Here is a 13883-nt window from a genome sequence, read left to right on the forward strand (position 1 = left end):
GCAGTTCCCGTACCAGACTGTTATACAGTTGGTCAGGATGCTCTCGATGGTGCAGCGATAGAAGTTCACCAGGATGTCTGAGGACAGGTGGTTCTCATGATAGTCTTTTTGGTTTAGCAATACTGTGCACCTACCCTTGTCCGCCAGAAGGATGATAATGTTGTTGTCATCACTAAGTGATGTGAGTGCCTTCCTCTCCTCCATGGTGATGTTGGACACTGGGGGCTTTGCATTGCTGAGACAGGCTAAAACTTTCGTCCGTAGTTGCTCTGCTTCCACTTCTGCAATATTGTTATTTCAAATTGCTGTTTCTGTGGCTGTGATCAGCTCCACTAGCGGGATTTGTCTCAGCGTGACAGCAAAATTCAACCCTTTAGCAAGGATGTTTTTCTCTGTTTGGGTGATCTGTCTGTCAGACAAATTCTTCACCCAGTTGTCCACATCCTCGGTATCATATCCTCCTCTCTTCTGGCTGTTGAGGACACTCTCCGTATTTTGCTGTGGTTTCCGACGTACAACAAGTCAAACTTATTTTGTTGCCTGGTCTTAGACTTCTTGTAAGAAGAAATTACATTGTTTTGAATGTAGAGTTTCATTTTGCAGGACAATTGAAGGGTTTTGCCCATTGTGTGTGTTTTTTTGATTTGTGTGTAGTGAGGCATGCTTTCAAAAAATGTGTGTAAACAATTGGGAAAAACTGTAAAAGCTGATTAAAGGCTCAATTATAGAAAAGGATTAGGGCCACTGGGGAAAAAAAAGTCTTTGTTTTTTGTTTCTTTTCCAGAATTCTGAGAAAAAGTCTGAATTCTGACTTTTTCCCCAGAATTTTTTTTTTCTCAGAATTCTGATTTTAATCTCAGAGTTCTTGGAAAAGAAGAAAAAAAGACATGCCCACTTTTTTTCTTTTTGTGCCCCTAATCCTCTTCCATACTCAAAAGCTCAATGTTTGCTGATGTTTCAAATGCTGTCTGTAGCGCATCTGCAACCACTTAGAACTGAAAGAGTAGGTTGAAGGAAGATTCTCTCTATTAAAATACATTGTAAAATGAGCTATCCAACTGAGTCCCAGCAAATTGTTGGGTTCATTTTCCTTATGAGAGGAGACAAATAAACTCAAAAGCTTTCAGAGTTTGTTAAGTGGTTGATGTTTTGATGTTAAGTTAGTTTCACATGGTACAATGGAACTCTCCTTTAACAGAGTTTTTATAACATGGTGGATGTTAGAATTATTATTATTATTATTATTATTATTATTATTATTATTATTATTTGTAATAGACTCCAAAAATGTACAGACAGCTAATGTTTAGAATGGAGTTAATATTACTCCCCCCCCCCCCCCCCTTTTTTTTTAAATTTTATTTCCATGTACAACAACATCATGCTTGACCAGATGTTTCTGTTTCTGGTGAAAATGCTCGAACTTTGCTCCTGGATTAAAATATTGTCAATGTTAGCTTTAATAAATTGTTAAAATAAGAATAGCACATTACTACACCAAGCAGTTAGGATGAGCAAAGATTAATTTCCAAATTTACCGACAACTCTTGAGTGAGACATTAGGGTTCAATAAAACTAACTTTAATCTTGGCTATAACCGATTTGCTCGGAATCAAATAAAATACTGAAATAAACCAAACATTATTTGTCAGCAATAATGTTTAATTTCCACTGAGTGTTGAAAGCCAGTGGGGGTTTTGAAAACAATGTGCTGGGTCTCAGGTGTTCTCAGCAGGTATCATGCGGCTTAAAACAGCTGGAAACCTGTGTGCTACAGTAAATACAGCAGTCTTTTCTCTGTATGTATTACTTTATAAATTGAGTTATCGCTCACAATAACTCGCTTATTAGCTTGTCAGAAAATACTGAGATGAGCTGGTGATTCACTAATGAGGTAGGTCAGCAATCCAGCGAGGAATGACCCTCGGCCACTGTCTTAAGTAGGGGGTAGTGACTGCTTGTCAGAAACAGGTGGGTGTCGATCCACAGGTGAGGAGGGTGGGGACCTACACATGACAACTGATAAAGAGAGAGACCGCTTTGGGCACACCTGGCTAAACAGCACACTATTTATTTTAGGGAACCATTGCACTGGAAAATGTGCTGTGTATTGTGGAGATAATGAGACAGTACAGCATGCTATACTACACTGTCGAGAGGCATGAGGAAAAAAGAAGACAACTGGTTCAAAGCCTAAATAGAATTAAACTGAAACTAGATTTAACTGAGTTGCTTGGAAATAACTCAAGAAATAAAAGTTATCACACAATACTTAAGACAAACACATTTGTATGATTGGATCTAATCCTTATGCGACATCCAGTCCACACTCCACTCTAGTTGGTGGCAGTAATATACCAATTCGTTGTTTGTTAAATGCCAATAAGCACCAAGAAGAAAAAAAGGTAATAAAGGACGAATTCAGCCTTTATCACTCTCCTCCGCCATTGCTGCGTTTCCGTTTTGGACGAAATGCATTCTGGGATATTTGACTGCATCAAGTCTACACCAATCAGCACCGAAGCGTGCTCGACAGAATGGGAGAACACATAGCAGGCAATTTTTGTTTTTTGTTTTGTGCATTTTATGTTCAATATAGGTATTTGTTGTGCCTGAAAATGAACAAACAAATGAAATGATAGCGAGAGCACATCCGGGAATTTTGAGCGTACTTGGCTACTTGACGCATTCTGGAACAGTACTTGGTCCGCGACTGATGACGTATCACAAGTCCACGAGAAGGCAAATACAAACGGCCCTAGTCACTCAGAATTCTTAAACACCTATAAATTTCCAGCCACGCCCAAAGAATATGCCATATTATTTGATGCAATACCTACGGGTATTATAATGCTTTTTAAAGGTATTCAACCTTGCATATCATCTGTTTCTCTCCCCAACCCTTTAGATTCACACATAGGAAGAATCTGTCTAACAAACCACAGTAAAAGTAATAAGAATATTCGTGCTTTGTTCAGGACAGAATCTCTAACTGTCCCACATGTGGTCTCTTATTGGAATTTCTTTGTCAGTGACATTAACTGGAAAAGAGTATGGACAATTCCTAACAAGTATCTGGTAACGAATAAAGTGAAGGAAGTCTCATTTAAAATACTGCATGAATTTTATCCTGCTAATCATTACATGACAAAGTTCAAAAGGGACATAAATGTGAGCTGTGGATTTTGTGGAAGCCATCCTGAGACTGCAGCACCTCTGGATCTGTTCATACGTTAGAACATTTTGGAAAGACTTCAGTAGATTCATTGCTGGACATCTCTACAAAGACTTTACTGTGAAACGGGAAAATCTTGTATTTTGTTTCTTTCGAAGGCAAAAAAAAGAAGATGTTTACTTTATAATAAACTTGTTAGTTATCTTAGCTAAATTTTATTTTCACAAATGCAAATACAGTAACAAAAAACCTAATTTTAAACATTACTGTAATGATGTTTTATGTTACATAAAATTGATTAGTGGATCACTTAACAAAAAGGCTATGAAAACTATTACTATTTGTAGTAATTACAAATTATTTGAATGTTTGTAATTCTTTGTATTACACCCCCTGGCATATGTTAATTTTGTTCTGATTGTATACATGTTCTGTATACTGTTTCTTAATAAAGTTTAATATTTTGGAAAAAAACAAAAAAACAAACAAACAAACAAACGGCCCTAGTCAGCCCCAAGCAATCAAATTGCATAGATTTTTAGAAGAGTTTGATTTTTCTTAGCCCCTTATTTAAGTTATGTGTCTTGTTTATGGAACCTCACTTTTAGAGATTTTATGATCCCCCTTGTCGTCTTTATTTCTGTTCCTTGTTTTTCATTCTTTTTTTATTGTTATTTATTTTTGTATTGGTTATTCGTCTTTTTATTTTATTATTATGTAGATGTGTGAATATGGATGTGTATGTATGCATGTGTATATGCATATATATGTATATATATGTGTGTGTGTGTATGTATGTTTACTTTCAGTTATTGTCGATTTCATTGTGGTGTACAGGAGATGTGATTCTGTTCTGATTGATTTGTGGCTTGTCTCTTTGAGATTGTCATTGTTATTGTTCTAAATAAAGTTCATTAAAAAAAAACGGCCCTAGTCGATAGTGGCCACGTCATCAGAAGTATGCGCGCGCACCCTTATATGTCGTCACTGTTTAACTGTAAGTATAAAAAAACGCAGTGATGATGATATTCCAACACTCGTGGGGGCAGCAACGTGGCAAAAACGAGGACGAAGTACGTTTAAAATACAAACGAAGAAAGATGTTCGGTAGTGGTGTCCACCACAGCTTTACTGTAACGTTTACGGATCTTTTACGGTTCAGGGCCGTCCTGATTTTACTTCGTTTACTCGTCACAGTGCCAGTCTTGTGTTGATAAGCCTATTAGTGTTTAATGTTGGGACAGTTGCATGAAGCAGAATAGATGTCGAAATCCCGCCTGTTACACAACTCGGCACCAAAGGTTTTGCCAGTAGACGTGCTCAAACGCAATGTAAATCATCTCTTTTCCTTTGGCTTAATTAAATGTTAGAATGGCCGCATTGCGAGCAGCAAAGCAAGCCCTGAGGAAAGAAGTAAAGCGACGGGTTGCCACAGTGACGGACGACGAGAAACGACGGCAGTCTCTGGTCGTTTCACAGAAGGTAAGGAAATGTTCATGGAAATGTTCATGGAAACCAGTCTGTGTGTCTCAGATGTTGCATCCCCAGATTCTAACATTTCTGCGAGTATTATAAAGACTTCGCCGAAAAAGAAGATTGCCATTTTTACATATATGCAAAAACATGTGTATACAGATGTGGCAAAAGCACAGACATGCTGTACTTAAGTAGAAGTAAAGATGCTAGTGTTAAAAAATGATTCCAGCAAAAGCTGAAGTACTTATTCAACGTCTTTACTGAAGTAAAAGTGAAAAGGTGCAAGCTCTGAAATGTACAAAAGTAAGAAAGTTTAAAAAGGACACTTCCACCAACTACTTTCACGCACTGGTAGCTAGACCTTCTCATATATTACTGTAAAACAAAAATAATGTTTATAAGAAAATAGAACTGTTATGTAAATCTAAATTCTAATGCTAATGAATGTACTTATTTTGAAACGTTTATTTATGACACAAGCAATAAGGGAATAGAAAAAAATAGTTGGGGGTGACTTTGCTTCCACACCTAAACAGGAAAATGACAACAGTCATCAGATTTAGCAGGTGGAGTAACACAAAGATCTGTTTTAGTGGCTCAGTGTGGGGAACATGCTAACAGCTCACAATCATTTCTAATGTCAGCTACAGTCGATTTTCTTAGTGGACAGGCTGTGAGCCGCTAACCTGCCGCTACACACGGATCGAGTATCTGTTTAAAAATTATGGCCTTCCAGGTCATTTTAATTGGTACACTTGATAAATTGGTAGTTTATCAAGTGTCACTGAGCAGTCTTTACGTTACATCCTTCACTCCTTTCTCTGTCTGAAAATTCAGCAGCTGGACCTTTATCTAACAATACACTGTGCAACAAACAAACACAAAATGCAGTTTGTAATAAAGGTGTTTATTATTAAGGGGGGGGGGATCCAAACTTACATGGACCTGTGTGAAAAACTGCTGCATTATCCAGAAATGGCTAAAACATGGAACCTGACATGGAGGTCTGCTCCGGGGCCTCCTCCCAATGGGAGATACCCGGAAGCCTGGCCTTGGCCCTGGCTTGGCTACACCTAGAAATTCTGTCTATAAAAATTATGAACAGAATCAGTGACAAAGGGCAGCCTAGGCGGAGTCCAGCACCCACTGGAACAAGTCCAACTTATTGCTGCCAATGTAAACAAAGCTCTTGGTTGTACAAGGACTGATTTTTTCTCATAGTAATGGACAACACACCCAAGGTGAAACTCATCCCATTCTGCAACTCTGTAGGCCATTTATCTGCGTTCACACTTTTGTTTTTACTACATAATTCCATATGTGTTCATTCACTGTTTTGATGACTTTAGTGAGAATCTACAATGTAAATAGTCCTAAAAATTAAAGAAAAAAGTGTCTAAACTTTTTACTGGCAGTGTATCTTAGACCCAAAAACCTTCTAAAGATTACTGCTATAGGAGTGAAATAAATAAGTAAAATTAAATGATATAAATGATAGTAGCAAGTCCTTATTTGCAAGTCGCAAAGAGTGGCCCAACAAGTTAAGTTGGTCAAAAATAATACGTTGAATTAACTCAAATGTAAGAAAATGTTAGATAAACTTGAGCTTTTTGAGTTTTAAAAAATAATTTCACATTAGTTAATTTATTTAATTCTTTTGAGCATTCAGATTTACAGGGTATTTTCAATTAAATTAATAAATTAATTTACTCATGGAAGATTAAGGATTCAGAACCTTGATTTTCTCTTCATCTGCATTTTCTTTCAGTTGTTCAGTCACCCCAAGTACATGTCCTCTCAGCGGATTGCTGTGTTTCTGAGTATGAAGGATGAATTAAATACTCAGGAAATCATCAAGGACATGTTTAAGTGTGGTAAAAGCTGCTTCATTCCTAGATATGAGAGCACTAGCAGTCATATGGACATGTTGAAGGTCAACAGTCTGCAGGACATAGAGACGCTGCCTCTGACCTCCTGGAATATCCGACAACCTGCTAAGGAAGATGACAGCAGAGAGGAAGCATTGGCTTCAGGTTAGCATGCACACACACAAGACACTTTTATTAATAAGAGCAATAGGGGCAGACACACCTTAATACTAACCAATTGTTACACTGAATGTGGGTGGTCTAAAATTCAACTTTCAAATCAAATTCTCTGTTACACTTGATGTAACCTAACCCCGACCATACATATACCATATATATATATAATGTTCTTCCCCCCCCCACTATATTTGCACATGTCGAGGAGCGTGTCAGGTTACATTTCGATGTGTGTTATACTTGTATAACTATGCATGTGACAAATAAAGAACCTTGAACCATGAACACCACAGCCACTGCACACCAGTTCAAGACAGTGCTTTACTTTGAATTCACCACAGTATTGCAAGCTAACGTGTTTATCCTGCTCTAAACCACAGAGTATACGTGGTTTGAGTAACGCAGTTTATTTTGCAGGGCATTTCAGAACATTATATTAAGATCTAATATCAGATTTTTAAAAATCAGGACATTTATGTTTATGTTATGTATTTTCGTTGTTTTTTCCTATCAGCCTACCTTTCTGACATGTCTCCCCAATGTGATGTTTGTGTAAAGTTGGTCAGAAGGTTCCTTTGTAAGTGCGCATGCGCCATTAGCGTGCTGCCTGCTGTAACCCTAATTTCCTTCGGGATTAATAAAGTATTCTGATTCTGCAGAATGTACTATGCAAAACTATACATTACTGAAATAGAAACAGGAAATGGAAATGGCAAAACCAAAATAATTTCTTTGCTTTTATAGAAAAGGGAGATGCGCACCACTTGTAACAAGTGATTAGCGAGGAAGAAACAGAAACAGCCATAAACAGGATGAAAACAGGGAAAAAAGTTGCACCAACTGATGTATATAAAAAAACTAAATTGCTTACCCCGTTCCTAGAGGCGTTGGCCTTCAAAGGTTATCCTTTACCTCCTTCACTATTTACTTTAGCAACTGAACCCTTTGCAATTCGATGCACAACTACGATGCAATAAAATAAAATATATAAAATAAAAAGAGGGACTAAAACAAGAAGACAATAAAAACAACCAAAACAACAATTACTAAGTCTGTTAAAACGAAAAATGTTTGGGTCAATGTGTGCTGAAAGCCTACATTTGTCTTCAGTAATGATTCAAAAAGTTAACCAAACGCAAAAAATTAGTTTTTGGTTGTTTTTTTAAGAGACTAATGAATCGACAGATCTCAAGCTTAGGGGAAGGGAAATCTAGAGTCTGGGGGCCACAGTGGCAAAAGCTCTGTCTACCTTAGCTCTCAGCCTTGTAACAAGTAGGCCCTGATTACATGATCTCAGGGCCCTGCTAGGGACACAGAGTGTAGAATTACAATAATGTAAGCTGGTGCTTGCCCACGAAGAGCTCTAAAAGTCAGAACCAGAATCTTAGAATGAAATGTGAGTTCAGGGTCCATTGCTGCAGCATTTTGAACAACCTAGAGGGAGTTTTTTCTCAGAAAAATCAATATGAATTACAGTAATCCAGATGTGATGAACTGAATGCATCAATACCAATCTACAGTTCAGTGTGTGATACAACAGGACTTGATTTGGCAGTGTTTCTTACGTGATAGAAGCAAAACTGAACCAGAGACTTGACATAAACATCCAACATGAGACCGGAATCAAGGGTTACCCCAAGTTTCCCGACAGACGATTTAGCAAATGTTGAATGGGGACCAAGAGCTTTTATTATCTTGGGCATAAATCTGTCAGGGGAACATACAAAGACTTCAGTTTTTCCTTCCTACATACAGATTAAACAGGAATTTATGAGTTAGGATGTATATGTACAGACACAATGAGAACTTTAACAGTAATTATACTGTCTACTTGCACAATCCAGGAGGTCTGGACCTGATTCTGATGCCAGGGCTGGGCTTTGACCGCGCCAGGAACCGACTGGGACGAGGGAAGGGTTTCTATGATAACTACCTGGAGCATTGCAAAAAACACCCCAAAGGCAAGCCCTACACAATTGCCTTGGCCTTCAAAGAGCAGCTTTGTGAAAAAGTACCTGTTGATAACCATGATGTGCCCATAGATGAAGTACTGTATGAGGATGAAAAATAGCTAGTTGTCACTAGGGCTGGTCTATGAACTCAGGAAGTCCACTAACCCTTTAAACATGGCCTTTCCATTCAACACCAGGGTTTTGTAATTGTTAGAGTGGATGAAATTCGAAGGATGTCGTAATTAATGCCGTTATTATCAATGTTATCACTTCAGTCTGTGGTTGTCCTGATATGAGACAAGCTAAGGTAATATGCTCAAGGCTACAGTCAAGAAGTAACGTGTCATTTATGAGATGCATTGTCTGGTTAGTTTGTTCTTCATTCAGCAGCTCTCTCCAGTGGACTTAATTTCCAGCCAGTTTTCCGAGATGTTGTAGAATGTGATCAGATGTGGAATGCTCATCTTCAATTCAGGTTGAACTGAAGTTCACAGTGGACCGACTTTGTCAAATGAAGTCACCAGGCTGTTTATCTTGTCATAAAAAGCTTTTAAAAGGTATTTTATGTAATACTGTCTAAAATTAAATATTAATTTCCAGATCATAATAAATTGAAAGCAGCAGCAAATAAAGATGTTAGAAAATGTTTTCATGTTGCCTTCTTATCAACCAGTATTTTATATGATGTGTGATTAGCTTGGTTATCTGGTCACTGTCTCCACACAGGCTCACTGAGACAACCACAGTAGTGGGTGTCAGCCAGCAGTTCTGAGGGAAAAGTTCACAAAACATCGTTTCAACTAATTCTTAACATAAAAAGGTCGAATGAATTAATGTGAGCATCATCACACTGTGTGTTTCTTAACAAAAGTCATTGAAATTAATGTAACTAAATAACTTGTCATTGTCCTCCATGATATTATTCCTCACTAACTACTGTTGTTAACTGGATGGAAGCTTTAGCAGTGAGGGAGCACATGCAAGTTACTTGAGAAAAAGGAAAGTATGAATTGTATTTACATTTTTGTAGACTTATTAACTATTCTTACCTATTTACAAGCTTCAAAAACATTAGCAAATGTAACTTAAATCGCTGGATTAGATAGAGCCCACATTTCTTTGCTTTGTATTTGTAAATAGACCTTAACATCTTTTTTGCACACGCACAGTCTAGATGCACAAACATAACATTTTCAGATGTTTTGGTTTACAAGGTTGCAAAACTCGGTTCATAACTACGCAGTCTGATGTACAAGTACAAAATATTTATGAGTTTTTATGAAGTTTGAGCCCATACACCTCTTTCTCCCAACAAGGTTTAAGTGTTTCCTGTGTGAGGTGATCCTGTCCATGCCCTTGCAAATTCACTCAGTAATTTAATGAAAATGGTTTTCTTCTGATATCAAGAGGCATTTCTCACATTTCCATCTGAAGTGTAGCTGTTGGGGTTGATTTTGTTGCACCTGTACCTGGTTCTGGATGCACTCTAACTTTTTAAAAAACAAACTTGTTTCTGCGTCTACTCCACGTTGTGATTCAGGTCCTATTTGAATGATTTCTTGATTGAGAACAGGTGTGGCAGTAATCAGGTCTGTGTGTGGCTAGAGACTCGATTTTCCAAAGACAGTTCATCTATGTTATAACAAGATGGGCAATCAGCTTTTCACGCAGAGCTAGGTTTGAATTTTCTTTCCTGTTAATAGTAAACACATTCATTCAGAAAACTGCATTTTGTATTTACTCGTGTTGTCTTTGTCTAATATTTCAATCTGTTTGATGATCTGAAACATTTTAGTGTGACAAACATCAAACTCAGCACCGTGGGATACCACAGATATACAGTTCATGCTTTGAGCCATTTGTCTAATTCAATTAAAATTTTAGCCTCAGTCTTACTGCAGTTTTTCACCTTACATTTAATGGAAATTAAATATGATTTCTGAATATCATTCAAGTATTTCAAAAGTATAGTGTCATGTCTAAAATATGACCACATGTATTTTGGTAATTTTGCTCAAATTGCTTCTCTTTTGTTGATGTACTAAAACAAAAGTTGGACAAAACCATTTCCCGACCCCCCAATTCTACTAAAAACCCCAAACCAAACAGAGCACAACTCCCCCCAAAAGGCAACGGACATACTAAAATGTATGTTTTTTTTAACACGCTATTGTCTGCCTATTTTCATACTGCAATATGATGACGTCAGCCTGCTTTTATTAAAACATTCTGATGCATGACCTTTAACTTAAGACCTTGAATCATTACAACTCAAAAAATCTATTTTATTATCTTTGCCCAGACTTCCTCCGTGAATTGTGACCCTATTGTAGTGAAGGGGTTTATTTGTTCTTGTTGTTTTGTTTTTTTCTCTTGGACAAAAATACAGGGGAAGAAACCCTTTGTGACCTCAAAGATAAATAAAAGTCATCATATAAGTACAACTATTTTACTGTTCCTTGTGATGTGAGGAATGGAAGAGCTGCACTTATATAAATTCCCTTGGGGTTAATTAAGATTATTTGCTGTTTCTAAATAAACTTTAAAGGGGGTAATGAAACCAGACTTTTTGTCACCAGCATGGCCCAATAATTAACTGGGAGAAAAATGTGTTGGGAAAACTACAGCCTGTTAAGGAGAAATATAAATTTTGACATTCCTCATTGGAGCTTGTCACAAAGTCTCCAGCAGCTGGGAAACAGAATTGTATGGGGAAAGGGAAAGGCCATAAAAACAGGCAGACAGGAAGACTTAATGATCTGAAAAGGTCACAACATTTTAACTCGGACACAAAAGAGGTAATGGGAGGAGAAGTAGGAGGAAAGGGGGGCGGCAGCACTGCTGCACATTGGTAGCAAAGCACATGAATAGAAATGAAGTAATGTCATCCGCTGGCTTGTATAACATTGCATAAACCTAAATAGGAATGCCAGCTGTGCACAGACATTACAAAGCATGTTGCATTTAAATTGAATAGCCCCTGAGACAGAGCAGAAATGCTGACACAAATGAATATGGAATAAAGCAAAGGAAGGCTTAAAGTGTGTACTGTCGTATGAACCTGCAGTAATGAAGTAGCCGAACCATTTGGACAGATGAACAGCTTCAGACGCCTACTGCTGAAAGATCACTGGACCAGCCCTTTATCTTCTCAAGCATATTTGAGGGTGCATGGGAGTTTTCCTGTGATAGAAGGAATCCAACACATGCAGCATTACAGGCACTTGAACATTTTCTGTCCAGTGTTTTTTCACTTTTCTGCTTGTACAGTTTGCCAGCTGCCTCTCTAGTGCAGCACACCACCCTGCTATCAGGTCCCAGCATCCTGTTCATACAGGGCAAGCATGTTACAAGAAGGCACATGGGTCAGGTTCCCCTGACAACCCACTGCTCCACCCCTCCCCTGTAGCTGAGCCACAAACCACACCCTGCCACATACCCCCATTGCCCGAGTTAGGCTGGGGAGCCATCTGTCCTCCTGCGAGGGACACAACCATGTAGGAGTGTGATCTGAACAGAGGGTGAAAGAGCAGTCCATGAGGTAATAACAAAGCTAGTCGACGATGTGAGTGAAGTTGGCCCCCCCACCTTCTTCAAATCCAACAAAAGTGGTATCAAACGTTTGTGCTGCAAAAATTTTCGTTTGTGCTGCTTCTGTTTTAAAGATATTAATAAAAATTTCTAGAGGTCATCAGAGGTCAACCAGCCCCCCCATATTAATGGAATCAAACAAAATTGATGTCAAACGTTTGTGCTGCAAAAATGTTTGTTTGTGCTGCTAACATTTTAAAATGTTAATAAAATAACGTCTTGATGCGTGCTTAATCATCCAGGTAAGTAAATTCCAAAAGGTTGATTCTGTCCATCTGGACATTTTCAGTTGGAGAAACGTTTCATCACTCATCCAAGTGACTCACAACTCTTTTCCAGAATTTTGGACATAAAAGAAAGTTTAGAAATTGGCCTGCAGTTAGAAAGAGCATTTGGATCAAGAGTTTGCTTTTTAATAATGGGTTGCACAACAGCATGTTTGAAAGCATCTGGTAATGACAGGGAAGCATTAGAAGTAAAATACTAGGCCCAATAACGTGAAGAGCTTCCTTGAAAAGGTCAGAGGGAAGAATATCCTGTGGGGGATTAGAAGGTGATCAATGACTTCCTGTAAGACAAAACAAAGTCACATGCTCAAACTGCTGAAGAACATCAGAGCACTTAGCAGGCAGAGGTCAAACACTGCCTGTGAATGTGAGACCTTAAAGCAGAGTTTTCTGGCCCATGCCCACACACACATCACCAAAATAAAACTTAAACAATAAACAAGCATTTCTAGCACTCAAACTTCATCTCTGAATTTTATATGTATCAAACTTTGATTTTGATTTAGCTTTGATTAAGAATAAAAATGCTTTATTATTAGGAAATAGACAAAAGCTCTGTGTTAGCAATCTGATCATTTTTAATCACAAAGGCTGAATATTAATGCCTTTTACGCTCTCTTAGCTGTGATGTAGCTGTGAACTAAGGCATTTGCTTGATTACTTGAATATAAAAATGTTTGGTTAATATAAATATATGATGTTCAAGTTTGTTACATGATTCCTTCTTGTTGGTTGTATTTGAATCAAAGAAAATTCAGAGCAACTAGATCTATATGTGTTCACCCAATAAGTACTTGAAAACAGTGACTCTGTCGTTGCTAATGATTGTGCATGCTCCACACTCCTGAAAAAGCTAACTAATCCTCAGAGCTACCATTTGCAGAAATACTTTTTTGTATCCCTGATGCCAAGGGTATAGCTATAGACCTGAATGTATTTATTTCTGTAGGAGTGAAAAGTAAATGTAGTTATTAAAGTTTTGTAATTGTATAGTTAACAAAGCTAGCTCAAACGTGTGCTTTGTTGTTCTGTTTTCTAGTTTACTCCAGGTATTTTTTCACAAGTGAATAATAAAGAGAAAGACTTTGTGTGGAAATCTATTTGTATTCTCTTGATTAGCTACTGTTAGCCTCTGTGCTATACCTGAGACTTGGCGGGGACTGTTATGGTCACCAGCTTCAAAGGCCAAAGCCCCCCCTCCGATCCTCCTTCCCCAACCCCTGACACACTAGCAGAGGGGCTCAACAGCTTCTTTGCCTAGCTTGAGACCATCCCTCCCCCGGACCCATCACCAGGGTCCAGGGGAGGGATGGAGGGCGAACCAGTTTGGTGATAAAGCTCATCTTTATCACCAAAC

The 13883-nt window shown here is 38.1% G+C and overlaps 1 protein-coding gene across 1 annotated transcript; it reads left to right on the forward strand.

Annotated features, from left to right (window-relative positions):
• The first annotated feature begins 4135 nt into the window (after nt 1-4135).
• mthfs (5,10-methenyltetrahydrofolate synthetase (5-formyltetrahydrofolate cyclo-ligase)) lies at nt 4136-9296 on the forward strand. Its single transcript, XM_026184025.2, has 4 exons — nt 4136-4248; nt 4546-4657; nt 6420-6684; nt 8541-9296. The coding sequence occupies exons 2-4, from the start codon at nt 4547-4549 to the stop codon at nt 8765-8767; spliced, it is 603 nt and encodes a 200-aa protein (XP_026039810.1). The 5' UTR covers nt 4136-4248; nt 4546; the 3' UTR covers nt 8768-9296.
• The last annotated feature ends 4587 nt before the right edge of the window (nt 9297-13883 follow it).

Source organism: Astatotilapia calliptera, chromosome 1 (genome assembly GCF_964374335.1).
Source record: "Astatotilapia calliptera chromosome 1, fAstCal68.1, whole genome shotgun sequence".
In the NCBI taxonomy this organism is placed as follows: domain Eukaryota; kingdom Metazoa; phylum Chordata; class Actinopteri; order Cichliformes; family Cichlidae; genus Astatotilapia; species Astatotilapia calliptera.

Excerpts from the sequence above, each read along its gene's own strand:
- mthfs (XM_026184025.2), top strand. The coding sequence starts at position 4,547 with ATGGCCGCATTGCGAGCAGCAAAGCAAGCCCTGAGGAAAGAAGTAAAG. Across the intron at positions 4,658-6,419 it reads CTCTGGTCGTTTCACAGAAG|TTGTTCAGTCACCCCAAGTA; the intron begins GTAAGGAAATGT and ends ATTTTCTTTCAG. Across the intron at positions 6,685-8,540 it reads AGAGGAAGCATTGGCTTCAG|GAGGTCTGGACCTGATTCTG; the intron begins GTTAGCATGCAC and ends TGCACAATCCAG.